At 31.1% G+C, this 27,420-nt stretch overlaps 3 protein-coding genes across 3 annotated transcripts; 2 read left to right on the top strand and 1 right to left on the bottom strand.

The window, feature by feature from the left end:
- Nucleotides 1-736: 736 nt before the first annotated feature.
- Nucleotides 737-6,137, top strand: LOC136204119 (uncharacterized). Its single transcript, XM_065995320.1, has 7 exons — nt 737-1,019; nt 1,287-1,419; nt 1,919-2,022; nt 2,569-2,740; nt 2,823-2,963; nt 3,096-3,342; nt 3,439-6,137. Exons 1-7 carry the CDS (start codon nt 988-990, stop codon nt 5,919-5,921), a joined length of 3,312 nt encoding a protein of 1,103 aa, XP_065851392.1. The 5' UTR covers nt 737-987; the 3' UTR covers nt 5,922-6,137.
- A 1,744-nt stretch (nt 6,138-7,881) lies between these two features.
- Nucleotides 7,882-9,950, bottom strand: LOC136204120 (probable caffeoyl-CoA O-methyltransferase At4g26220). The gene is made up of 5 exons (XM_065995321.1): nt 9,800-9,950; nt 9,605-9,684; nt 8,809-8,953; nt 8,560-8,691; nt 7,882-8,403 (listed from the first exon to the last, which is right to left on the bottom strand). The coding sequence occupies exons 1-5, from the start codon at nt 9,860-9,862 to the stop codon at nt 8,110-8,112; spliced, it is 714 nt and encodes a 237-aa protein (XP_065851393.1). The 5' UTR covers nt 9,863-9,950; the 3' UTR covers nt 7,882-8,109.
- A 9,821-nt stretch (nt 9,951-19,771) lies between these two features.
- Nucleotides 19,772-24,045, top strand: LOC136204267 (probable caffeoyl-CoA O-methyltransferase At4g26220). Its single transcript, XM_065995496.1, has 6 exons — nt 19,772-19,859; nt 21,223-21,292; nt 21,371-21,450; nt 22,095-22,239; nt 22,341-22,472; nt 23,522-24,045. The coding sequence occupies exons 2-6, from the start codon at nt 21,251-21,253 to the stop codon at nt 23,807-23,809; spliced, it is 687 nt and encodes a 228-aa protein (XP_065851568.1). The 5' UTR covers nt 19,772-19,859; nt 21,223-21,250; the 3' UTR covers nt 23,810-24,045.
- Nucleotides 24,046-27,420: the final 3,375 nt, after the last annotated feature.

Genomic DNA, 27,420 nt, shown 5'->3' with positions numbered 1-27,420 from the left:
AACTTCAAAATTAATATCTGAATTTAAAAAAAAAATACAAATATTAGTAGGGGCAACTGGCACAAAAGTAAAGACCAAAAAACCTGTACCCCTATGCTGGATTCCTCGTGATTATAAGTTATAACCATCTATTTGTATAATCATTCCATTATAAATAGTACTATAAATAGGTTTATAATTATCAATTAAAAAAATAGGTTTATATTTTCCTTTGTACTCATATTATATACTCTTATATTTTCTATTTATCTAAATTCTAATTAAATTGTATTAATTATTTAAAAAATATACTGTATTAATCTTTATTTATTTACATATATAACATAGTAGTAAAAGTAATGTTTTTTTTTAACTCAGTAAAGTAATATTTAATCGTCGACTCGTAGTTACCTCGTCTGAAATATCTGCTTTGAAGTTTTCACAAACGAAAAGTCGAGGTCTATTCTGGTGGGGGAAAACTCAGGTACATCCACTTCACAAAACTCTAACTGTACACGATATTTTCAGCCGTAGGATCCTTCTATGGAAAAATCAAGTCCGCACGATTGGCCGAGAGTTGACGTAATTATTTATAACAATAGGCTGCTGCTCTCTTCTAGAATGGAGCCCACTGCCCACAATTAGAAACGGAAACTGGAAATGGAAAGGGTATTATGGTCCATATAAAGTAGTTATGTCCTATGATAAATTCCGTGAACCTTCCGGCACCAGATTTTGACTGCATCGGTTGAACAAATTAACGAAAAATGGACATGGGGGCAAGCAATTCACAAGATTCCGCGAAATTTCAATGATTTTCCCTTTCTATTTCTCTGTTTCTTCTGCTAAAAGATATTTCATAATATTATTTCACACGTCTAAATCACATCTTTGAATCTATATCAAATCATCTTCGTCTTTTCTTTTTGTTCTTCTTATCTTCAATTCAAATTCACCAGAAAAAGAAGACAGAGAATCAGAGGTAGATAGAGCGCCAATTGAATAGCTATGCTGCATAAGAGCTTCAAGCCAGCAAAATGGTAAATTGTCTTTTTATTTTATGTTAATCTTATTTAGAGAAGTTAGTCTGTTTGGTTCCTGGAAATCACTAGAGAAAGAAATGAGGCATATGAATCTGTATGATCGGAATTTGATTAGATTTAATTCTGGCCAGCAACGATTGGTTATCTTCTTTTATTATATGTAGAGAGAGCAAGTAAATGCTATTTGACTGCTTGAATCACTATACTACTGGTCAGATTTGTTCATAGTAATTTGATGTATTTGAAATGTTCCTTTTGATGCAGCAAAACGGCTTTGAAGCTAGCGGTCTCTCGTATAAAGCTATTGAAGAATAAGAAAGATGCGCAGGTGAAGCAGCAGAAGAGAGAATTGGCTCAATTGCTGGAGTCTGGGCAGGAACGGACTGCCAGAATTAGGGTAAGCAGAAAGATCCTTACTAGTGGAATTGATTGTTTTTTCCCTAAGTTTCAATTTCCTGTATCTAGACTTGCTCATATTTCTGATTCACTTTTTGATTAACTATTCCATAGTATTTCTGATTCACTTTCTGATTCACTTTTTGATTAACTATTCCATAGTATAATCTAAAACTCTCATGCTATTTGGTGTAGCAGTTTTTAGCTAGGATATGATATTATGCAGGTCTTATCAGGTAAAAGTCAAATTTTATTCTGGTGGTAATGTGGAAGTTACAAAATGCTGCTGTTGATTTACTGGTTTATGAATGAATCTTCCTGTTGATATTTGTTCTTGCAATCTTGGTGGTCCAATGTATATTAGTACTGAATTCTATGGAATGCTTTTTCTTTGAGATAATTCGTATGTAATGTAGCTCTTTTTGAGTTTCAGCTGTGGTTATCAGGGATATGAACAAATATCTTGTAAGCTTAATATGTGTTTCTGTTTTGCTTCCCAGGTTGAGCATGTGGTTAGGGAAGAGAAGACTATGGCAGCTTATGATCTTATTGAGATATACTGTGAACTTATTGTTGCTCGTTTGCCAATCATCGAGTCCCAAAAGTATGTAAGCTTTATTTGATTCTAAACAATTCACGCATTCTCTGTTTCCAGTTAGAGGGGTTTCAAATGGTAGGCAGAAGTCATAAATTCGTTTTAACGTACAATTGTACATGCATATTTTATAAACCAAGGGATTGAGTGTAGTTTAATGTTGTATTTATGTGATCCAAAGGTCAATGAAAGATCCTTTTTGATCTTGTGGTTCAACATTCTAGGCTGTCAAAACCAATATTATTTTTATATCCCTTACTGACAGAGGCATGAAATATGTCTTTTACAGCCATATTGTTGGTTGAAATGATTATAGATGTTCTTGGACTTATTAGGTTTGTGAGGAAGCTGTTCAGAGCACTGACCCTGTGGCCGTAGTTGTGGGGTTGTAGGAATAGAAAGATCTGATGTAATCAACATTTCTCTTGCCTATAAAGATCGGCATAACTTCTTTCAGCCTTGAATAATTTGATCAGTTTTATTTGTTTCATCCTTTTGGTCTTGTCAATTTACGAAAATTTCTGGTGCATACTGATCTCTTTTGGATAATTTCAGGAAATGTCCCATTGACTTGAAGGAAGCAATCGCAAGTGTAATTTTTGCATCTCCAAGATGCGCGGATCTACCAGAGCTGATGGATGTTCGTAAACTTTTCACGTCGAAATATGGAAAAGAATTTGTTGCAGCAGCTGTTGAAATACGTCCAGATTGTGGTGTTAGTCGCCTGGTAAGTTTGTGCAGCACAAGCTAATTTGGTCGAACCCTACAATTTACTGTGATTAATGGTCATTTTTGTTGCTATCTCCTAGCTGGTAGAAAAATTATCAGCCAAGGCACCTGATGGTCCCACCAAAATAAAAATTCTGACTGCAATTGCTGAGGAACATAATGTTAAATGGGATCCTGAATCAATTGAAGAGAAAGAAATGAAGCCTCATGAGGACTTGCTGGTAAGTTCAAATTTGTAAATACTGATCTTCCCGTGCAGCTTTGGTTTTCATGTAACTTCCATGGAATAGCTATACAAATTTTAAGAGGACCTTACCCAGTATTCTTCATTAAATTTAAATTTGTTTGAACAGAATGGGCCAAATACATTTGGTCAGGCCAGTAAAATGCACGTGGAGCCTTCTAATTTCCAAGAACCATCCAATAGAAATGATAGGGTTCCTCTTGGAGCTTCTTCCAAACCTTACGAAAGGCATGACACACCTGATAATTCGTATGGCTCCAATTCAAGATCATCATATTCGCAAAATGAGCCTTCTGCTGTTGATGCTAGCAAGGCAATGCCACCTGGCACTTCTCATCCTGACCCAAGACTTTCAGGTATGCTTGTTATGGATTTTTTTCTCAGACAAAAATGTAAGAAGGCTCTTTGCTCTGGTCTACATCCATAATTTTTTTGATATATTGTTGCTACAGGAAATACATCTAAAGCAATGGAACCTAGGCATTTCTACGCTGCTGGACATGATAGTTCCTCAGCAGGTAGACAAAGTTGGACTATGGAATTCAAAGATGCAACATCCGCTGCACAGGCAGCTGCTGAATCCGCTGAACGGGCAAGCATGGCTGCCCGGGCTGCTGCGGAACTTTCTAGGCAGCATTCTGCAGAGCTAAATAAGGCTTCTGTTTTTAGATCAAAGGATGAAGAGGTTCAAAACTATGTCAGCTCAAGGTCACAAGGTGAACATATTGCCAAAGATCCAGTGCATAACACCACTTTTAGAAGTAATGCTGGGATGCATTATGAGCAAACTTACGAAGATGAACAAGACGACCTGTCGAAATTGACTGAAAGGTTTAACAATCTCAAGGGTACTAGTAAACCTACTCGGACTGCATCCTCAAAATCCAGCAGTAGTTCTGCAGGTGATTATCCACCACAGGTGAGTGATTTCCGAATACCAGATGGGCATTCTAGAAATACCCCATCGACAGTGGAGAAGAGTGACCTGTTACGTGAAGCAAGCATGAAAAGGGAGAGTAGCGAATCTGTGGAGGATTTTGCAGGTGAAGCTTACAATGGAATGAGATCTGAGAATGTTGGTTATTTTGAACAAGCCAGCATCAGAAAACAGTCTTCCAATGTTTCCTCTCATACCAATTCACAAATTCCCAGTGATGATCTCAATGTTTTTTCCAATTTCAGCCCACCAAAATTCAGTGAGGAAGTCTTCAATGAGCATTCTATTTTTGACAAAGAAAATGTTGGAATGAGTACTGAAGAAACAAATGCATATGATAATGCTGGTTTAGTTTTTGACGATTCTGGTTCAGAAGATGATATGTATAAGTTCGATGTGAAGCATGAAGATAATGATCAAGATTCTAGTTCATATTTCTTGTCAGGGAGTAGAAAATCATCATCTCATCTTTTAGCAAGTACAAGTACTAAGAGCCCCGGGGTAACCAATGAAGAGTCGCATGGAAATTCCAGTTCAAAAACACCATTTTCCGAGGAGTCCAGAAGTATATTTTCCGATGGTTTAGCAAGTGATACAATTCCTGCAAAAGAAGATGACTTGTTACCTTTGACTTTTGATGATTCGGATGGTCCAGGCTCAGACAGTGAAGAGGAGCTGAACAAGTCTGAAGTTCTTGGTAGACAACAGACTGGCACTTTTCCTCATAAAGATATGTCTTACGACAGTCATTCCGAGACAGCTGAGACTTCTCGATCTTCTCTTGCAGAAAAGGTAGATATGTCTTATAACAATCAGGCTTCTCATAAACCTCCAGAATCCCATTCAAAATCCAGTGACACTGAAAGGGTCCGTACTTCAGGGTTTTCTTCCGCCAAAAATGATATGCAAGGAATCCGATCTTTGGATGCCTCAGATGATGATATGCCTGTTGAAGAACCAAGTTTGGAAAGTGGTTCAGAGTTTAGATTTGGAAATTTGACTGGTGGCCTTCGAAATAGGGGATATAAGCATCCACCATATCGTAGGAATGCATTACAAGTACAATCTGTATCCAGACCAGCTGAGGATATATCTACCAGGATTGATCTGTCCTCTTCTGCTGTTAAGGTTGATAGTGGTTTTGAAGGTGAAGAACGTCAACAGATGGCACATAGAAACCTAAATGAAAAACCAAGCTTCGGGGTCCCATATTCCGATACTAGAAACGATTCAGATGAGGAACAGCCACAACAGACGTTTTACAGTAGTCAGGAATCATACATCCAAAAACCCAGCAGTAAGATGAATGAAAAATCAGGCGGCATAAACAGCTATTTTGACTCAGGTTATAGTGATTCTGAGGAGGATATCCCTAAACAGACTGGAACCAGCAAGACTCATTCAAGTCCTGTATTTTCTAGACGGACAAAAGCCCCTTCTTCAAATTCCAGAAGAAATTCTAATATGAAGTCCAGTGTTCTGCCCGAGTCTCCAATAGCTACAGATGCTGTTGCAGAAAAAAAGTCATCCTCATCAGTTAGCTCTTATGCTGCTGAAACTCCAGTGAGAACCCCTTCTGAAAGTAATAGCTCAGACTATAGGGGAAGGTCCGAACAAAGTTCACACACAGAACAAACTAATTCTAGGCCAAGTTCACAATCCAAGAGACCCTCAAGGAGTTCCCACACTACCGATTCTCAGCAGAATCGGTCTTCTCACTCCAAAAGTTTTGAGCAGCATAAATCTGCAGAATCTTCTAAGCCAGTTTTAGAATCCAAGAGACCCTCACGTGAGGAAAATCCAAAAGCATCAGCGAGAGAGCAGACATCCAATCCAGCTCCTAGCACAGCAGCAGAGAGTAGAAAGATGTCAAATTCACATGCTGAAGCTCCATCCAGAGAGAATTCTATTGATAAAGCCAGTCATGTGCATCCGAAGCTTCCTGATTATGATACTTTAACTGCACACTTGCTTTCTCTCCGACAGAATCGCCAATAAGTACTGCTACTTCAGAAGATTGGTATTCTTTTATTCGAATTCTGGTTCATTATTCTTTTACATAGTGCATCCTCATATAGATTGATTCATTTAAGAGTGACATGAATATAATAATTTCAGGATTATACATTTTCCTTTCAGCGTATCGGTTTGATAACTATTTATGGGTATACAATGTGCTAGTTGGCTGTATATTTGTGGTATATTCTTTACTTATACCGATGTTATGTATATAAGATTGCTGAATCAGACAATAATAAATGATTCTATTTGAGATTTGAGAAGAAAGTAGTCTACTTAGCAGGCTTTGTATATGACATAACTAATTTCTCTGGTTTGAACATAATTCAGAGCTTTTGTTTTGGTTCCAACAAGCGATGTTATGTGATTCAAAGGGAACCTTTTGAAGGAAGTTTCGGGTTTTTAGTTTGAAAACTATGATCAGGGACAGGCGGAGGGGTGCCTCCACTGTCGGGTGAGAGGGGTCTCCAGCACCTACTGGCCCTCTTCTTTTCGCTCCTGGTTCAAAGGATCTTACTTCATTGTATGTAGATCCGTATCTGTTTTTTAATTAATTAGTCGAAGTTTTCTTTTCACCATTAGAAAGGATGAAACAAGAAAAACAACATAGAATTGTTGGTCTTATTGTTTTTAGTGTTAAATGCTATTTAATGTGTATAAAGGAAGAGATAATAATAGGGGTGGGCATGGGCGGTTTTAGGGGTCGAGAGGATGTTTGAGCATCTACTGATTGCCGAAAAACTTTATTGATCCGTGTCAATCCTGGGTCTTTGGAGGTGAGTATAATTGGGGAATCTGGTGTTGAAGAAAGACCAGTATTATTGTGTGTGTTGTGCTGCATTCTTTTATTAATACAAATGATTTTCAGCGACAAAAAGGAAATATTAAATCATTTTATGGTAAACAAACAAACAAAACTATAAAGCTACTTACCAGCCTAGAGAAAGACACTCCAACTCCAAGGCTATTTTCCTGCAAGCAGTTAAAAAAGAAACTCTTAAAGGTTGCTGATGCGCAATTTGGCCAAAATATCAGCTGCCTGATATATAAGGCAAAATACAAATATAATTACTGTGGTTTTATTGATTTGTAAATAGTAGTTTTATTTTTCATAAACAAGAGCATTGTGATTTACACCGTTAGCCAAAAAAATAAAAATAAAATGGTATCTGATTAGTAATGTTAGACTTCGATGACATGTCATGTTGACTTGGATCACGCGTCACATTGATTTGTTGCTTTTGTTAAGGTGATACAATAGAATGCTTTGATGATGCACTTGTTGAGTAGATGACATGTTAAATAGTGTTAGTCCAATTTTTTTGTGCTAACTGTGTAAAACACATATAAAAACGCATTCTTCTACTTGCAAATCGATGAAACAGATTGGTTTTTGTTGTAATTTTTCTATGCATAAAGCTTGACTAACCCTTTGAATACCTTTGGTTAGGTTCTTAAGCAAAGCAGAAAGAGCTCTTTCACGAATAGCCTGCACTGGACCACTTCTTTACAGTCAATTTCAACAATTACCTTAGAGAGAGACATCCAAGTTCCTATATTTATATCTCAATCTAATTATAAAGAAAATAAGCTTTCATTGACAAATCTTTTAAATTTATGCTAATATTCACTTTTTCTAAATTTATAAAGAGATTATTCAGAAATAAAAAGTAAATACAGTACTTCTATTCATTTATAAAATTCATTTCAGTTATCCTTGGCATATTAAATTAACTTATAACTATTAGAGTTACATGAGTTACGAGTTTAGTTATGAGAGTTAAGTTATTTAGAGTTACTCTATTAATTAGCTACTCAAAGTTATTTAAGGTTTTATTTATTAAGTTTGTAACAGTTACGATTTCAATTATATAGTCATAATATTGAAAGTACAAGTACATACACATATTCAATTTATTACATGCAGAAAAAGGAGGGCTTGAATCTGAAAACACATTCCCAGTATTTATTATGTAAACCGAATTACAGAAAATTCTACAATAGTCCAACTCCAAAACCGTTCTTGTCTCGTTCCCGGTAGATAGCAATAGAAATTCTCTTAAAAGCCTCACTCGTACACATTTTATTTCTCAACACCAATCATCTCCATTATTTATTATTTAATTATTATCGGTTTTATGAGACCGAAGTTAGGGATTGGAAATGATTAAAAAGCTCGTCGGCAAAGGGTGATACCGTCACCCAAAGGAGCAAGACAAATATGATCAAGACGAGGATCAGCTGCTATCTTTCTATTAAAATCTAAAGCAAATATTCTCCCTTCTCTTTTGTCCTCTGGAACATCTTCTTCAGGGCTAGCAACTGTTCCTCCCCATAAAGTATTATCATAAGCAATAATTCCACCCACTTTTATCAATTTCATTAGCTTTTCATGATAATTCTTGTAGTTTCCTTTGTCAGCATCCACGAATGCAAAATCATAACTCCCTTCATTTTCCTTCTGCACCAAAAAAAAAAAAAAAAATCATTCAATTACCGACGGTTGCGACTAGATTATTCCGTCTGCATTCTGTCCGTTCTAAATTAGATTAAATTACCGACGGAAATTTCGAAGATAATTTGATATTACTTGATGTATATGCACCAAAATGCTTACATGTTCCAACAGTTTGTCAAGAACTGGTAGAGCAGGAGACTCAATGAAGTTGATTTTGTGTTCTACCCCTGCCTTTTTTATTATTGGCAATCCGATCTCATATGTTTCCCGATTCACATCTATGGCTGTGATCTGTGCACGAGTATATATATAATAAATAAAATAAGTATTAAAAATATTATGCGAAAAGTAAAAAAAAAATGTGGTTTCATCGATTTGTAAACAGAGAAATAAAAAAGAATAGTGAACCTGGCCATCAGGAGGGATGGTGAGGGCAGTTAAAAGGAGAGAATAACCAGTGAAAACTCCAAGTTCAATTGTCTTCTTTGCATTCACCATCTTCAATAGCAATGCTATTAACTGTCCAGCATCTGGTGCAGTAGTATAAAAATACCTGCCAATTGCATTATTACATTATATATAATTTCTTGTATACCAATATGCCATTATATTTGTCTATTTTGTCACATATGTTCGTATATCAGATAAACAACAAAAATATATCATCGTAATTGTTAACAACAGACAAATATACTCTTAATAGTGCGATGACCGGACTAACAGAAATATGTCAAATAAGTTTTCCTTGTAGTATATTTGTATGTCGTTAATAATTACAATGACATATTTGACTGTTTATTTAATATATGTGCGTTGGCGGGGGATGTGGAGATATTTTTGGTCTCATTTGAAAAATATGAGGATGTATTTGACGGTTTATTTGATATAGTATACATGACAACACAGACAAATACAATAACAATATATGTGTATTAACCCTTTTTTTTTATGGTAGCCGTGGTTTTTTATGTCAGCACAAAAAATAAAAAATTGGTAACAATATTCAAATTGAAGGGCTTTTTAGTCCAATCACTTGTATTTTGTTATTTTTGAAGATATGATCAAGTCATCATTTCATTCAAAAATTCTACCGATTGAAAACCGACAATGAATTTTATCTGGACTATTATTTTTAAATTTGTTGGTGAAATATTTATGTTAGAGATAATAAAATAATTGAAAAGAAGAAAGAAAAAGATAGTACTCAGGTTGGGAGGCGGTTGCTGCCTTGAGTTCCTTAAGAAGACTAGATTCTCTTGGAAGAACACTGCTCTCGAGTATATACTGCATATATATATATATATAATAATTAACATAAACTCTATTTTTCAATTAAATTCTAACAAAATATATATTTGAAGAAGAAGATAATAATAATTTTTAGAAAGAGTAAAATTACGTTGTATAATTCTGTACTCTGCAGCAACCTTGCATGAGGTTTTATTGGCTCTGTGCTTCCCATTTTTCTCTAAATAATCTAAACTGATTGATTCAAAGCTATGAAAGAAAATATTATGAAATGCTTTTTTTGGTAAACATATATATAGACTTACTCGAACCTTTTTCTTCATTGTTTTATACATGCCGTTTTTCTATTTTCTGTACTGGCCCATATATAAAAAAAATCTACTAATTATATTATTATTTGTTAGGATTTAAATTTTAAAGAAATAGATATTTGAGGGATTGATTTGATGTTTTGTTATTGTTTATTTTATTCAAAATTTGACGAATTAGGGTTGAAATTGAAATTTTTTATTTTTTCAATGGAGATTTGATTTTTCTAAATTTAGTATTATAATTTATTTTACTTAAATTCAGATAATTTTGATTTATTGAACAATTGATCAATTAGGTTATAAATTTAAAATTTAAAATTGGATTTTTTTGATATTAATTAATATTGGGTTAAGGTGCAAAAATACCCCTAATGTTTTGGGTCAGGAGCAATTTTACCCCTAAGGTGCAATTTTATCCCTAACGTTGGAAGCCAAGATCAATTTTACCCCTAACGTTAATAAATTGGGTCAATTTGAGAAATAATTCATCAAACTGTCTTCTCGGTCATGAATCTTGTTATCTACACTTAATATGTGTATCATTTTATCAGTAACAAATCACAAACATTCGTTGCGATGTGAAAAAAAATAAAAAATATACTGTCTTTTTGTACGGATAAGATAAAAAAAAGTTCAAAAAATCCAACGAATTTATAAATATTAATCTCAAATTCTATTATTAAATTATAAAAAACATGAAATCCTTTTTTTAGAACGAATTATTATGCAATTGGTGCAGAATAATGAACAAAAATATATGTGTTTTATAATAGTGTCTGAAATTGATTTAATTTATCAACGTTAGGGGTAAAATTGCTCTTGGCTTCCAACGTTGGGGTAAAATTGCACTATTTTAAACGTTAAGGGTAAAATTGCTCCTGACCCAAAACGTTAGGGGTATTTTTGCACCTTAACCCATTAATATTTTATCCCAACTCCCTACTCAGTAAAAAAACCTGCTCAGTCTTTAGGGACGGAATATGAAATTTGCACCCCCTACCGTACAGCTCATATATCCAATTATTATATCACTTTTTTTAGATATTATTATATCACTTTTCGATAAAAGGTATGTGCTATCCAAAAAAATTTGTAGAAATTTGTAGTTTATATCAATCGGTGTCATTTGGCAATGTTTCCTTTCCCATGTCATATTTAACGAATAAAAGTTTATTTACATATAAACTAATGTAGAGTTATATAAAATATTAAAACGGTTATTGTATTAAAAATTATGGTATGTGATAAAAATTAACAAATCTTTTTAATTTTGTATTAAAAATTGATTAATAACACCTATGTGAATATATGAGTGGTTTAGTGGCTAACCAATTGTTTTTTTTTTTTTGAAATCAAATTGGATTAATGAACCTCAACCAGGCAAAAAGTCAACAAACTAGGAAAGATTACATCCGAAATAACATCGTAAGTAAAAGGAATAGCATGTAAACGAGATAACCAAGCAAAAATATCGATTAAACCGTTAGCTAATCTCCTAACAAAACGGACCGAGAAACCGTTATTAAATTGGTAGTTAATAATAATTTTTATATTTATCTCTAATACATTTATGCATTTTGCATGCTCTATGCATTTGAACAAAAGTCCATCCTGGTATACTGGCCTATGGCCCAGGATTGGAAGGACTGATTTTTTTTAGGATCAAATACATGAATATCATAATTAAATACAAAATTACAAAACATGCAGAATGGTGGGAGGCTCGGACAGATTGTATGACAGCGGAACCCTCAAATATGCGTCATGACTGATTATGGAGTTGCCCATCAGATGGTAGCTTTGCGTGTAACACTGATGCAGGGATTTTCAACGATGAAGGATACTGTTCATTCGGATTTGTGCTGCGTGATCATCTTGGTACTTGTTTATTTGCAAGACATTGTGCATTAAATGGCTTCTATGATCCAGCAATGGCGGAAGCAATGGCGGTCAAGAAGGCATTGTCATGGTTGAAGGGAAGCAATTAAAAAAACGACAACCTCCGAACGGATTGCTTGACGGTGGCGCACACAATTAATCAAAAAACTCAGATTAATTCTTATTTTTCAGATATTATTAGAGATTGCATTGATTTGATTAGTGAGTTGGATAATATTTCTATCTCCTTTGTTAAACGTTTAGTGAACTGTGCGGCTCATAGCTTAACTAGATCGGTTAGTTCTTTGTCTGTTCGTAGCGAGTGGTATTGTACCCCTCCATTTTTTGTCATCTATACTTTTTGCTGATATCAGCCAATAAAGCATTCTTTCATTAAAAAATGTACAAAATTACAACTAAGTATTGATTTTACATCATAATTTAATAATTGTAGACCCCAATTCATAAATCATAAACCTTAAAAAATATATTATAGACTTCTAATTTATAAATTCTAATCCTTAAAAGTACTGATTTTACTAGTTTGCCGTAATTCAAAATCATTACTTGACATAATTATAGATAGTTTTTTAAAAGTGAATTTATTTGTAAATTTCATTTTTTTTATTAGGTATATTCATATATGGAGTAAAAAAAATTTATACATATATTAATACTATTTAAGTTTTAACGGATCCAAATAATTGATATTATATATTTAAAAGAAGCCCAATTGATTTTTTTTGCTTAATACATCAGTTGTTCATGAACTTGTCATAAAGCTTGATTGATCCTCTAAACTTATATGATGTCGCATTAGCCCCACAAATTTGCTTAAAATTGTCATGATTAGGTCCCCATATCTATAAAAACGCGATAAAAATGTACAAAACAGAAAATTAATTTGTTTTAAAGACTTAAAATCACAAATCAAGCCTTAATTTTTAAGTTCTAATTTTTTTTACAGATTTAGACAAATTGCAATGTTATCATTGTAAGCAAGTTCAGTGGGCCAATAGGCAACTTTAAACAAATTTAGGTGGCGAATATGTTATTTTAAGCAAGTTGAGGGGGCTAACATGTAAGTTCATGAGGTCAATCCATCTTTTTGAACAAGTTCAGAAAGCTTTTGATGTATTAAGTCTTGATTTTTTTAATATAAATTTAGAGTTAATTTAAAGAAATTGTAAAATATCCTTTTGTTTTTATAAACAAAGGTATTTGATCAACGTATTATTATTACAATGAAATAACTTTTTATTTATTATTTATTGAATGTAATTTAATTTTTTATAAACAGTTTTGTATTTTATTAAAGGGCCTCTAACTCGTATTTTATCTTGGGTCTATAAATTATCGGGATCGACCCTAGTTTGAACCGTGTACAACACATTTTCATCTCACCATGTGTTTAAATTTAATCAACTATTGAGGTTGCCATGAAGCGAATTCTCGACCACTTAATCTAAGAAGCTCTAGTACCTTATTATGGAACCAATTGAATAAATTTAGATTGATAGTTAGAGTTCAATAATAGTTTTTATATTAATCTCTGCCGTTATCAAATAATACTATAAGATACAAATAATAAAATTTTAGATATTGTTGAACCAATTAGGGATTTAATTAAGAATTTTTTGGTTAGCATAAAATTTCATCCTTTTTCACAATTAAATGTAAACAATATAATCAAGAAATTTTTATAACATCATTAACGTAATTAGTTAGTGATTACATATGAGATGACACACGCATAATATATTTTTTCCGAGTTCCCTCCTTACAAAGGAATATTTAATCCATGATTATAAGTATGAAATGTCATGGATCTTGAGCTGATTCACCTACGCACCCCGCTGAAACGGCATGAGGTATGCCGTTTTGACTTTCACACATCAATTGCAAATTAATATATTTTGTTAATTTGCAAATTAATAGCAGTTAATGATGGAGGCGATACACGTCCGTCATTAGCAACATATAGATCATTTGTCAACTGTTATGGAATCCTCTATTAATTTAATTTATTTGGGTGCATTGGGCTAGATATACCTAATCTAGTGCTATAAGAAATTACATATAAAATCAGTTTTTAATTCTTATTTACAATTATGAAAATCGTTTTTATGTATTTTATCATTATATGATTTTAAATTTTAAAATATCAGAATATCATAATTTTATTTTTGTTTTTGTCAAATTTTCAGTTAATCAGTTATAGAAAAAAAATACAGATTTAAAAATAACCACCAAATTTGATATTTAAATAAATTTATTTAATAGTTTGAGACACTTGTAAATAACTGGTTAATCTTGACTATTGTGTAATTTACCCCATTTTTTAATAGGTAATCCAATTTATAGGAGTAATCCAGTTGATAAAACTAGAGATAGTACTCTATCTGTAGGTAGGGATGCGCAATGTAGTGGGGAAAAACCGAAAACAGTGGGGGATCCGGACCGACAGGGTTAGGAAAAAACCGAAAATTTTGAGTACGGGAGAAATTTTAGTCCCGAACATTAAAATTAGGCGGAGTGGGTATTACTATCCCCGAACCGCGGGATCCGCAAACCGTCCCCGAAAAACCGACCGTAAAATCCCTGCAAAATCTCCGCACAATAAAATAAAATATTATATATATCTAACATAATTAGTATTTAAATGTGATTAAAAAAATAATCAGTATTGTGATAAGTTAACTAATACTATTATCTACCTACAACAATTTAATTTAGTTTTATTGTTGCTCTTGGTATATCACATGTATTTAAATATCCATACTGAATGCTGAGTTTTTTTATTATATCACTACTTTAATTTTGGATTATTGCTACTCTTGGTATATCACATGTATTTAGATATATCAGTAGTGAATGTTGAGTTTTTTTATTATATCAGTACTGATACTGAATGTTAAGTTTTTTTATTATATCGGTACTTTAATTTTATTCTATTGCTGCTCTAAAGTTATATTTTATAATTTTGTTTTATTGTTGTCCTAAACTCATATTTTATACCAGTAACACGTGCTGAATTTTAAATTTGGAGAATTTTTTAAATTTTATTTGGGGATTGGGGATTTTCCGAAACCCATGTAGAACCGTGCGGGCGAGTGTGGGTGTCAAAAAATCCCCGAATATTTTTTTGGGATTCTCTGAAACCGTCCCCGAAAATATTAGGGGCGGAATGGAAGATGCAAAACCGACCTCGCCCCGCCCCGTTGCACCCCTATCTGTAGGTACCCGACATTACCCGGTTCTAATGGCACTACCGGTAGCTATATAAAAGGATATGAGATCAAAATCATTATTGTGAATTAAATGATCCCCCAGGATATCCGGTACCCGTCATAACTTTTTTATATATTAAAAAATATTATTGTGTTTTAGATGTAATATGTGAGATTTGAACACCAAACTTTTGTTCTTCGACCATTAAGAGATACACTAGCCTACTTTAATTTTATTGATTAAGGTTTAATTTGTTCAAATTTTAGATGGATAATTTTTTAAACTTATACTTTGTTAAATTTGTAATATTTTTTTATGTTATTTATTGATTCTTAACAGGTAAGGGTACATGCGGGTACCCGTGAATTAAATGAGACGGGTATGGGATGAAAAACAGGGTAATGGGAAAAGTACGAGTAATTAAAAAATAAATGGGTAAGGATTTGAGATTGGCAATACCCGCAGGTACCCTACCCATTATCATCCCTAGATAAAACCCGTTTTTACACTATTATTATATTGGCTTAAACTATCACAGTGCGATCTTGGAAAATTATTATCTTATATGAATTATTAATTTATCAATAAATGAATATTTTATTAATTTATTGATAAAATAATATTTATTAATTTATAAAATAATTTTTGTTTTGTATTTTTCAAATATTTTAATATATCACATGTTTAAAAAAACTTTTCTTATTGTAAAGATTTTGAAGAATTATTTATTTAAAAATGAGAAAAATATGCCGAATGTAGTTTATGTTTTCCAAAAAGTTAAATGTGAAATTGAATTAAATTTATATAAAAATAAAAAACAATTAACTATAGATAAATATTTTAAAAAAATATAACATTTGAAATAAAAATTGTTTAAGAAGTGTTTTATTTTACGAATTATATATGTAATTTTTATAAATATTAATGAATTATTATTTTATATTTTTAGTGGGTTTAAGGAATTTTTTTAAATTATTATATCATGCATTTAGTAAGATTATTATTTTCTTTCATTGATCCAAGTCGGGACCGCAGAAAATTATTATTTAGTCGAAGTTATTAATTTATCGAACATTATTTTGCTATCCAAAATTTTATTATATTATATTTAATTACATTTGATTCGTACTATTAGGATTGGTCCTGATAATTTATGGGCCCTAGATGGAATAATAAAAATATTTAAAATATATTTCAATATAATATATGATAAACAAAAATGTATTTCATTAATAATTATACGGTGCATATTATTACATTCACTAAATACGGTAAATAAAGGTTCAAAATCAAAAGGATGTTTCACAATTTCTTTAAATCAGGCTCATGTGGTATCAAATTTTTTGTCATTTGACTAATATGGTATTATTTGATAACATTTACCCCTTAAAGTATTTCTATAAGTGATATTTAACTCAGTTTGGATTAAAAAATAACCAATTTGTTAAAGTTTTTGCCAATAAATTTTTTATTTGTTTTTCTATATAGACTTAATACGTGGATAAATAAGAAAAAAAAATAATTCCTTATTTATCTACATATTAAAAAAATGAAATCAATAGTCACATGTATATATCACATATCAAAAATTGTGTTGTGTAATAAATATCACTTATGGAAATACTTAAAGGGAGAAATATTACCAAATTATATGACAAAATTTTGGATGCCACATAAGTTAAATATGTGTTTAATTCTTAAATTAACACTCAATATATATTCAAAAAATAAATCGAACATATATTAATTATTTGGACCTTTTAAAATCTAAATAATTTTTTGGGCTTTTTACATGAATATCACAATTGGTTACAAAAAATACAATTAAATCATATCAATTAAATTACTTTTCAATATGTCATTTATTTTTCATGTATAAAAAATAAAGTATTATTTTATACTCTAATTAAAAAAAATTAGGCACTAATTCATAAATTCTAAATCTTATTAAATATATCATACACTCTTAATTTATAAACCTCATTCCTTAAAATATATTAAAAATAATAAAAATAATGATTTTATTAGTTTGACATAATTTAAAGTATCATTTGATATAATTGTAAATAAGTTCTTAAAAATGAATTTCTAAGTAAATTTTCCTAATTTTAATATTTGTATAAAAAAAATTCTAAGAATTGAACATAGGACCTTCTAATGGAAATTGTGTGCTTAACCACTCAAATACTTATTAAATCTTGTATAAATTGTTTTTTAGTCCATATATATACACGTAATAAAATATTTGGATCCCCTACAGTCTTGGACCCTAGGCCAAGACACTCTTGGTTTACTCGTTTTGTTAAACCTCCATTCAAATAGAGTGAAATTTCACCAATTGAGATAGGACATGAATAGGGTCGGTCTTATTCATACCCTATCTCGATTGGTGAAATTTCACTCTATTTGAATGGAAGTTTAACAAAACTAGTATTTTATGACACATAGTGATATTTTGACATTCAAACTTGATATATAGAGGTTTTAAAGTTTTTTTTACACGTAAATTTTCTTATGTGGTTAATTAGATTAAAAATAAAATAAAAGATTCCTAAGTTAAAACCTATCAACTATAAGTCAAAATATTATTACATGTTAATTGAGATACCGGTTCTATTCAATCTCTATTCAAATCAAAAGTAACTAAATAATTGATTAAAGTCCAAATAACAAAATTTTGAATAAGTTAAAGTTAAAATAACGGTTTAAGCTATTATTCTTTTTGTTATTTACTATAAATATATAAATCATATAAGAGGGTTACAATGTGATAACTCATTTTGACATCAGTGGATATTGTTTTTTTTTTTTTTTTTTTAAAGACATCAGTGGATAATGTTAAGCATGAAATCCACATGAACCAAATAAATTGTATAATAATTAAGACAATACCAAATTCGGAAATTTCTTTGCTATCCAACTAACTCTTTTAATGCCATTAAAGGTATGGCATTTGACGCAAGCAATTGAACTATGTATTCTACAATAGAGAAAACAGAGAATTGTATTAGGAGACTTGAGTTTTGAGAAAGTAGTCAATCCATTTGGGAAATGATACAATAGTATAATAATTATTTTATTTTTAGAAAAAAAATTGTTACTATTTTGTTGTAATTTTAAAAAATTGTCTACTTAACATCGTTTTTGTTCGCCTACTATCTCATAGTGAAAAAATTAATTTCGAATTTGATCATGGACGTAACATAAAATTAAGAGTGATCAATGTTATTTTATTGATTATTTACACTCGTCATTATTTTTATAGAATATTTTATTATATTTCGCAACAGATATATTGTAAAATTTCTCGGAAGAGGCAACTCTCTCTAGAAAATGAAATCTTACATAGAATGATTCAATTTTATTAATTTAAAAATTAAGTACATATGTACTTATACTAAGCTGTTATGAGAATAATCGTGTGGCATGAATTTATACGAGGGGAATCTGTTCCTCATGGCAGATTCTTCTCAGGAGGTAGTAGTTTTTGGCGTATTATTAATATGACGTGTCATATGTTTTATCGTATCAAAACTTAAGAGCCTTATAAGCTCTTCTCCCTTCTCGCCTTCTATCTACTTGCTTGTTTAGTAGTGGATAATTGTATTATGTATAATTGCGGAGGTTATCAACCTTATTAAAAAAAAACTCACCACAAAATTGTAAATGTTCCATTGGTAAGAATTTATACAAATATTAATTATTTGAAAGTTAGATGTTGAATATATAGATTCTATTTGGCAAATAGTTGATAATTGATTACATTAGTTATCAGATGATTACCTTTTTAGTTAGCTGATTTGACTAGTTGATTGTGTAAACTTGTTTGGTAAAATTTAGCTGATTGTTAATAGTTGTTTAGGTAAATGACAAATAAAGACATGATAAAGCATTTATTTAGGGTTAAAATATAATAATTAAGGGTAAAAATATCATTCAAAAGAGATACAGCAATAAGCTAATTGCATAAGCTTCTAAAATGAGTTTTTTCAAAATTAACTTTTTGAACCCATTAAGCTCCACTTTACCAAACACCACTATTAGAGATTTGATTAGTCAAAATTTTGAAAGTGACTCAAACCTCTAATTTGGAAAAGACCATGTAGTATTTGGTCATTCACCGTTAGATATAGGCTTAGATTTAATAAGCATACATCGAGTAAATTACACCCATGGCCACTGAACTTTGCATTTTTAATATTATAGCCACTGAATTTTAATTCTTAACGGTATAACCACTAAACTTTATATTTTTTAACATCGGTGGCCACTCAACGCCTCAAAAAGCAACCGTTGACGGTTTCAAAATAAAAAAAAATCGAAGAGCTAATAATATTATAAGGAACTCTAATCATTGAATTTTTTTTTGTTTTGAAGTCATTTAGGTATTGTTTGGTTAGGAGAGAAAATGAATTTATAGAGAGAAATCTCCAAAACATGTGGTTTTGAAAAATAAAAACAATGTGGTTTATGGTAAATGTCTTTCTGAATAACTTTAATTCTTGAATATTTTCATTTTGAGATCGTTACTTGTTATTTTGAGAAATTTGTTAAAGTTTAATGGCCACCGTCATTAAAAAAAATTGTAGAGTTCAGTAATAAAGTGTTAAAATGTATAAAGTTCAGTGGCCATAGGTGTAATTTACCCTGTTATCTTGTCCCATCTGAGACTAATCCGAATCTAAAAGGATTCGAATATAAGAATCAGCTCCCTCTCTCTCTCTCCTCATTCATCTTCTAAATTCAACGGTGCTGTTTCTTTCGGGTCATACTCAGCCTGGGACCGACCAGGTACCTTTTTCTCCCTCTCTCCTTTTCTCTTATGTATATTATATATTGTTTTTTCATTGTTCGTTCCGAATTTAGATGCTTATCAATGGCGAAAATATCGCTTCCAAAACCTTTTTTTAATCGCTAATCGACTCTATATTATATGCTAATTTGGAGTTTGTTGGATTGAATTGAATGATGTTCGAGAATCGCTTTTCTCGTTTATCTAATGGTAAAGAATCGTCGGTGTTGGGGAATAATTCAGGTTTAAACCTGTAAGACGATTTGATCGTGAATATCTAGAATCGCTAATCGACTCTATATTATATGCTAATTTGGAGTTTGTTGGATTGAATTGAATGATGTTCGAGATTAGCTTTTCTCGTTTATCTAATGGTAAAGAATCGTCGGTGTTGGGGAATAATTCAGGTTTAAACCTGTAAGACGATTTGATCGTGAATTTCTAGAATCGCTAATCGACTCTATATTATATGCTAATTTGGAGTTTGTTGGATTGAATTGAATGATGTTCGAGATTAGCTTTTCTCGTTTATCTAATGGTAAAGAATCGTCGGTGTTGGGGAATACTTCAGGTTTAACCCTGTAAGACGATTTGATCGTGAATATCTAGAATCATTTGGTGTGAACTATGAAGGTTTTAATTAGAGTTTATATCAATTGAAGATACAAGATATTTTAACAGTATAAAGGTGAAATTATGCAGAAATCTGGATAAATCTAATTTACGATCTATGAGTTTAAGACAATTTTAACTTCGATTTAGTAACAAACAAGCTTAAAATAAAAAAGCATCCAAAATTTTCAGTTTTAATTACTGAATTCGTGTTAGTTAACACTCCTTAGTTTTTATTAAAGGATATAGTTCAAATTTGCTCCTCAGATTTTTAGGTTTTGGGGAAATTAGGGATAGATCCAAAATAGTAAAATTGAGTCCTTAAGATTTCCAATTTGGAGCAATTTTAGATCAATAATAACGACACATGGATAATTTTGGGCTCTGCTGATAAAACTCATACAAGAAAACTCATACCTGGATATGGGTATCGTTGCACCCTTTACCGTTGGTGGTGGTTCCGCGTCCGTACTCACCATTGAACCCCGACATATGAAGGGTTGTGCATTTCTTTTCTCTAGTCCAAGTCAAAACGGCATCGTTTTGGCTTGACTTATGGCTATGGGCCAAAAAGAAATTATAAGTCCCTTCTATTAATAATTATGGTTGAAAGACTTGTTTAAGAAAAGAAAAAAGTAGTGAGGTTTTCAATAATTGCTCCTTGTTGAGATGATCAATGAAATCCAATCAAAATGGTATTATTTTATTATCTCATCTCAAAATATTTATTTGGTACAACTTTGTTTACAGAGAGAGTATACATATTGAGCTAGCATCAATGGAATCAAAAGGATTATTGCAAAGTGAAGGGTTGTATAAGGTATCCTCCAGTAGGCCTTTTCTTTCTTTTTTGTTGTTGCTCTTGTTCATTGTATAATATGGTTCAGTTTGGTCATAGTATATACTGGAGACTAGCGTGTACCCACGTGAAGCAGAGCCTCTCAGGGAGCTACGCATGGTCACTGCCAGCCATCCAAGGTAATCCTTGTTTTTCTGGATAATCATATATTGCAGGGCTGTCAATTTCTGACACAATAACTTGATTATAGAGACAATTTGCCTGACACAGCCCATTTGAGTTACTTGATATAATCATGTAGAATGTATAGATCACATAACACGAACACGACTCAATAATCCATTTTGACACCCTTATGATGAGTCAATTTAGCCTTTCAATTTTGCTAGGGGAAATCAATATTTGGCTATTGATTTGGTTTTCAACTTGGCTTCTTTTTTTCTTTTAATCAAATTAGTCCAAAATGTTTATCACAAATGTCAAGTTATGATTCCAAAGTTCATTTTGTGACAAATGAATTATCGGATAAGTTGACGCGCATATCACTTTAAGCAAGTTCAAAAATTAGTAGGCCAATTAAAGCAAATTTAGGGGGTAATAGGGTCATTTTAAGCAAGATTAGGAGGCCAATAGACCAGTTTAAGCAACTTCAAGAGGTCGGGTCAATAGATCACTTTAACCAAGTTCATGGAGCTAACGAGACATCTTCAATGTTCAAGGGTCGATCGGATTGTTTAGCCAAGTACATGACCTTTGTGTATTAAGCTTATTTTGTAATGTCTCACTTTCTGAAGGATAATCAATGAATTTTGAAACTGTGCAGGGCTGGGATGGCCACTGCTCCAGATGCTGGTCAATTAATAACTATGCTGTTGCAGCTAGTAAATGCAAAAAGGACAATAGAAGTTGGAGTTTTCACTGGTTACTCCCTTCTTCTCACTGCTCTTTCTATTCCTGTTGATGGCAAGGTATTATTTGTGTTAAAAACACTCTTCCCTTGCCTTATTTTTTACTTATTTACATATTTACTGAAAACTGTAAAAAACTGATACAATGGGAATTACTGCAGATTACAGCCATAGATATTGATCGTAATAATTACGAGATAGGGTTGCCAATTATAAGAAACGCTGGTGTTGAACACAAAATTGATTTTGTTGAATCTGAGGCTTTACCAATTCTTGATATGCTGCTAAAAAATGTAAGTATAACAATATTCCAACATTAATTACACATACGTTCATATGTTTAGACAATGTTTCAATAATGTTATAAAAATTCATTTTACATATTGTATGTTTTACGGCCACACTCCACCGGAATTACTGGTGTGGATGCTTACTCAAATCATTCATTCTATGTAAGCATCATGTAAATTCACTTAAAACAATGTGGCATACAATTTGTTTCATCCCTCTCTTTCTCTCTTTAATAGATTAAACTCGGACTTAGCTTTTAGGGTCAAATGGAGCGTCCACGTAGAATGGATGACTTGAGTAAGGATCATGTTAGCGATTATGGTGAGTGTAGCAAAAAACGTTCAACACTTCTACGAGGTTACGTACGAGTGTCGAGCACTTGGACACACTAGGGATGCGCACCTGACACGCCAAAATAAGTCTTTTTTTAATATGCGGATACGCATGGACACTTCAGGGACACAACTTCTGTGTTAATTAGGCAGAATATATGATTGTTTTTAAATGATTCTACAAAAAATAAAAGTTGATATATAAAAAAATAAAACAAAACCCTAATAAAATAATTTTAGCATGTCCCTGCCGTACCAATGTCTCATATTTTTATAAAACGTTGTTTTCCATAGCCGCACCTTTACCCATGTCAGTGAGTCCTTGGTTCAATGTGACTTTATTGGTAAAAATCAAAGATTTACTATTTTATTGAGACAATATGAACTTCTGTGTTCTTATTGAAACATTGGTCAAACATTTGTGACCGTAAGTGTGATTTACCCATCATTATGCTGTCATCCAAATAGTTTCATCTAATTTTCTAGGTTTTTTCTTTTAATAAATGGAGCGTTCACGTAGAATGAATGACTCAAGTAAGTGTCTGTGTCAGCAATTCTGGTGAGAGTGCAACTGGAAAACGTTTAATGTAATTTTATACATATAATATCAAAGATTTGTTATTTGTTTGAGCCATGATGAACTTTTGTGATCTTATTGAATCATTAACCAAACATATACGATCGTAATCACTTTTTCTAATATATATCTGGTTGCGCAGGGAAATGAAGGAAGTTATGACTTTGCATTTGTTGATGCTGATAAAATCAATTACTGGAACTACCATGAGAGGCTGATGAAGTTGCTGAAGGTGGGTGGAATAGCTGTTTACGATAATACTCTGTGGGGGGGATCAGTTGCTATGCCGGAAGCCACAGTGCCTGAGTGGATGAGAATGGGTAGAAAGCTTACAATTGAACTCAACAACATGCTTGCTGCTGATTCACGTGTCCAGATTTCACATGCTTCACTCGGGGATGGCATTACTATCTGCAGGCGACTTTATTGATCTTTTTCCTACCCTGTGACTGACTTTAACATTCAATATACCTAATCAGAATTATATGATGTAGATGGATGGAGCTAGGAAAGTATAAATGCTCATACATACCCAAAGATGACCCTTCTAGGATTTAAATGCAAATGTTACCAACTTTTCCCGTCTTATGTTCTTCGGTCATATTTCGAAATGCCGAAATGCGAAGAGTTCAAAAATATCATATGGTTTTGGAAACGCTTTAAGAATTGTGGAATTTTTTGGGATAAAATGATGCTTATGATTTATGATTTTTTATGTTAGCAAAAAAAAAATGTGTTAAAACCTTAAAATTTAGACATTTTTGTTCGGGGTATACATTTAGCTTTATAGTTATTGGGTATACGGGTGAGTAGATTTAGCTTTACATGGAAGCTAATATCTTAAATTTAATGTTTATCCATCGGTGCAATTCTAAACCAAATTAATTAATTAATTAAGTGGATCTTTTTATTAACAGAGTATCTGTAGTTTTCAGTTTATTTAGGGTATGTTTAACGTTGCTGATAGGTAATAGATATTAGTAAAAAAATAGTTGTTTCGAAATTATAAATGTAATAATATTCAGTTAGACCTAAAAAGATACCAAATAATATAAAATTTTATGCTTAAAATGTTTAAGATTTCTATTTTAAACTTTTAAGTATAATTTTTATTATTATTAAAGGTCCTTTATGTTTTATTTTGTATAAGGTCTATAAAATGTCATGACCGGTTTGAATATATTCAGTTATTCATATAATCTTAGCACACGTTTTAAAATACTATTAAATAATTCATAAAATAGATTAACATATTAAAAAGAAAATTCTTACTTTCAAACTTCGATTTTAGGCGATTGCATTCTCTGCTTAGCCTTGAGGTCCGACCTACCTTTAAATCTAACATTAATTTTTCAACCATTTCTTATTGCATATATTAAGTTCTCGTTTACTATAAATTATTTATTTAGTTTATCTAAAATTTAGGATCCTAATATCCCATGCTCCAAAAAGTTTAATATCAATTATTTTTTAACAAGATATAATATTTTGGATAGTTGAAAGTTTGATAATATTATCAAATACAAATACACAGACGGTGGCTTATTTGGTTGTTTCGAACCTATTGTTGCGGAAGCTATGGCTGTTAAAGAGGCGTTGTCTTGGATTAAAGACAAGGGCATTAGTGGAGTTGAGTTTCGGTCTGATTGCTTATCTGTAGTTAACGCAATTAAAGATTGTTCTAATTCTCTCTCTTACCTTTCTGATTTGATTTCTGATTGTATTGATTTGTTCAAAGAGCTAGATGATGCATCGATCTCTTTTGTTAAACGGTTAGCGAACTGTGCGGCTCATACTTTAGCTAGGGCTATCAGTTCTGTATCTCACCGTAGTGAGTGGTATTCTACTCCTTCATTTTTGTTTCCCATTCTTTTAGCTGATATCAGCCAATAAAGTTTCGTTTTCATTCAAAAAAAATACAAGACAAATAAATAAATAAATTTTAGTTAAACTGAATAAATATTTTTTTTTATCATTTCTATTAAAATATTAGATTAAGTATGCATAAGCTGTTAGATAAAAAAAAAAGAATATTTTATTTTAGACAATGTTAAAAGTTAATTTAAAATGTCAATTAGAGTTGGGTTTTGAAACTATGTATCAAAGTGTTAAAAGAATAATATTTAGAAATGTTGGTGTATATATATTTTACATAAATTTCATTATGAATATTATGATTAAACTTGAAAAGTAAAAAAAAAAATTATTTATTTATAATTAAGGATAAATTTATACTTAATTAATTAATTTTCAATAAATAAAGGAATAGTTCTATGCTCTCTTTAAAAACTTCATTCTTCTTCTCTTCAAATTTTCAGGCTTTTTACCAATTTCATCAATTATTCTTCCCGTTGATTGGTTTTTTTTGATTGGTTTTTTTTGATTGGTTTTTTTTTCTCTTTCAAGTTGCATTTTCTATTTGAAGAGTGTCTTCCTTATTTCTCCTTGTATCTTTTTGTTTTTTTTTATTTTTATTCTTTTCTTCTTTTTGTTTGTTCAGTAAGATTGTTTTAGTTGGATTGCATATACTTTACCAGATCTCTTAATCTGCTTCAATTACATTTGTTGTTTATTATCTTTTCATTTATAACATTTTCTGTTTTAGGAAGAGCAGAAATGGTAGATCTTATATGTAGATCACTACATCTACATGATTGCAAAAGAAATGACTCAGATCCGAAGATTCAGAGAAGTTTAAATGCTGAAGATTAGATTACAAGTGTTTATCTGTAAAATTGGAATTTCAAAACGTATATGTTTCATCTGTTGTTTGTTTTTCTTGTGTCTTTAATGAGTTTTTTTTTTTTTTGCTCATTGTAGTGCTTTTCTTACCTTTATTGTTTCAGTACTAGGCATAGTATGTACTTATGTAAGGTATTATATATTATTTATCTCTGAAATGATTTACATATTTATAATAAAAAAAGGATAATTTTATACTTTTATATACAAAAATAGATAGAATGGCTAAATAGTTGATTAAAAAAAATTAAGGACCTTAATAATTCAAATATTTTCTTCATAAAAAAATAAAATAAAAATTGACATATTTTAACTGATTTCTCTTTTTATGAAATTTTATAGTAATTTTAATATTATATATAAAATTACCTTATAGAATAGCATATTAATAATCTTATTATATAGGCATAATATATTATCTGTCTCTAAATTTATTCAAAAAGTTTGATTGAGTCTTTGAACTTTTAAAGTATCTCGATAGTTCCATCAACTTGTTTAAAATATTCTAACAACCCATAAATTTACTTAAATAATGTAATCAATATACAAAAACTTCAAAAAAAAAATATATATTTAAAACTGGAAACTTCAAAGGATACTTATTTAATTATAAATATAACCGCACTTAAATTGTAAAAATGCCACACAATTCATTAAAATGACAACTAACATATCACTCTTGTATATTGAATGATAATTATCCTGTAAATAAAATGTCAAACAATGGATTAAAATGCAAGTCTGCAAAAAAAAAAATCCTAAAATAAAAAATCATAAGTATTATTATGTAGTTAATTATTTTTCTTAAAAATTAGATAAAAAATGTACATAAAAGAAATACATTTGAGACCGGACTATTTGTATAACAATTGAGAGATTATTACTAAACAGAATTTGGTAATAGAGGTTATTACCAAGTCGGGACCGAGTTGTTTTATAACAAAATAGAAGTTATTCCTATATAGAGTATTCCTATATATATAGGTTTTAATGTATATGCTTTTTATACATGTATTAAAAAATTACAATTAAATATAAGGGTGATGAAAGGAATAATATAAAGATATCTATTAAATAAAATAAAAATGTTATTCTTAAATATTAAAATATATAAACAAAATGATTCCTCTACAGAAACTCTAACCTCCCAAATCCCAAATACGTATGAAGCTCTCCACCAACATTGTCACCCAAATATTTGTCTCAGAGACTTGTTTTGGATCATCAACAATATTAAGATTTCATTGCTCTTTCTATGTTTTTCCAGAAAATGTATGTATATTTTAAATATGTAAACTT

This window comes from Euphorbia lathyris, chromosome 8 (genome assembly GCF_963576675.1).
Source record: "Euphorbia lathyris chromosome 8, ddEupLath1.1, whole genome shotgun sequence".
NCBI lineage: Eukaryota > Viridiplantae > Streptophyta > Magnoliopsida > Malpighiales > Euphorbiaceae > Euphorbia > Euphorbia lathyris.
Note: the sequence above shows the minus strand (reverse complement) of the source record. Positions and strands in the feature narration are given on the sequence as shown.

Coding starts and splice junctions, on each gene's coding strand:
- LOC136204119 (XM_065995320.1), top strand. CDS start 988: ATGCTGCATAAGAGCTTCAAGCCAGCAAAATG. Junction 1,020..1,286: donor AGCTTCAAGCCAGCAAAATG/GTAAATTGTCTT, acceptor CTTTTGATGCAG/CAAAACGGCTTTGAAGCTAG. Junction 1,420..1,918: donor AACGGACTGCCAGAATTAGG/GTAAGCAGAAAG, acceptor TTTGCTTCCCAG/GTTGAGCATGTGGTTAGGGA.
- LOC136204267 (XM_065995496.1), top strand. CDS start 21,251: ATGGAATCAAAAGGATTATTGCAAAGTGAAGGGTTGTATAAG. Junction 21,293..21,370: donor AAAGTGAAGGGTTGTATAAG/GTATCCTCCAGT, acceptor GTTTGGTCATAG/TATATACTGGAGACTAGCGT. Junction 22,473..23,521: donor TTGATATGCTGCTAAAAAAT/GTAAGTATAACA, acceptor CTGGTTGCGCAG/GGAAATGAAGGAAGTTATGA.
- LOC136204120 (XM_065995321.1), bottom strand. CDS start 9,862: ATGGGAAGCACAGAGCCAATAAAACCTCATGCAAGGTTGCTGCAGAGT. Junction 8,954..9,604: donor GCAACCGCCTCCCAACCTGA/GTACTATCTTTT, acceptor TGCAATTGGCAG/GTATTTTTATACTACTGCAC. Junction 8,692..8,808: donor CCATCCCTCCTGATGGCCAG/GTTCACTATTCT, acceptor ACTCGTGCACAG/ATCACAGCCATAGATGTGAA.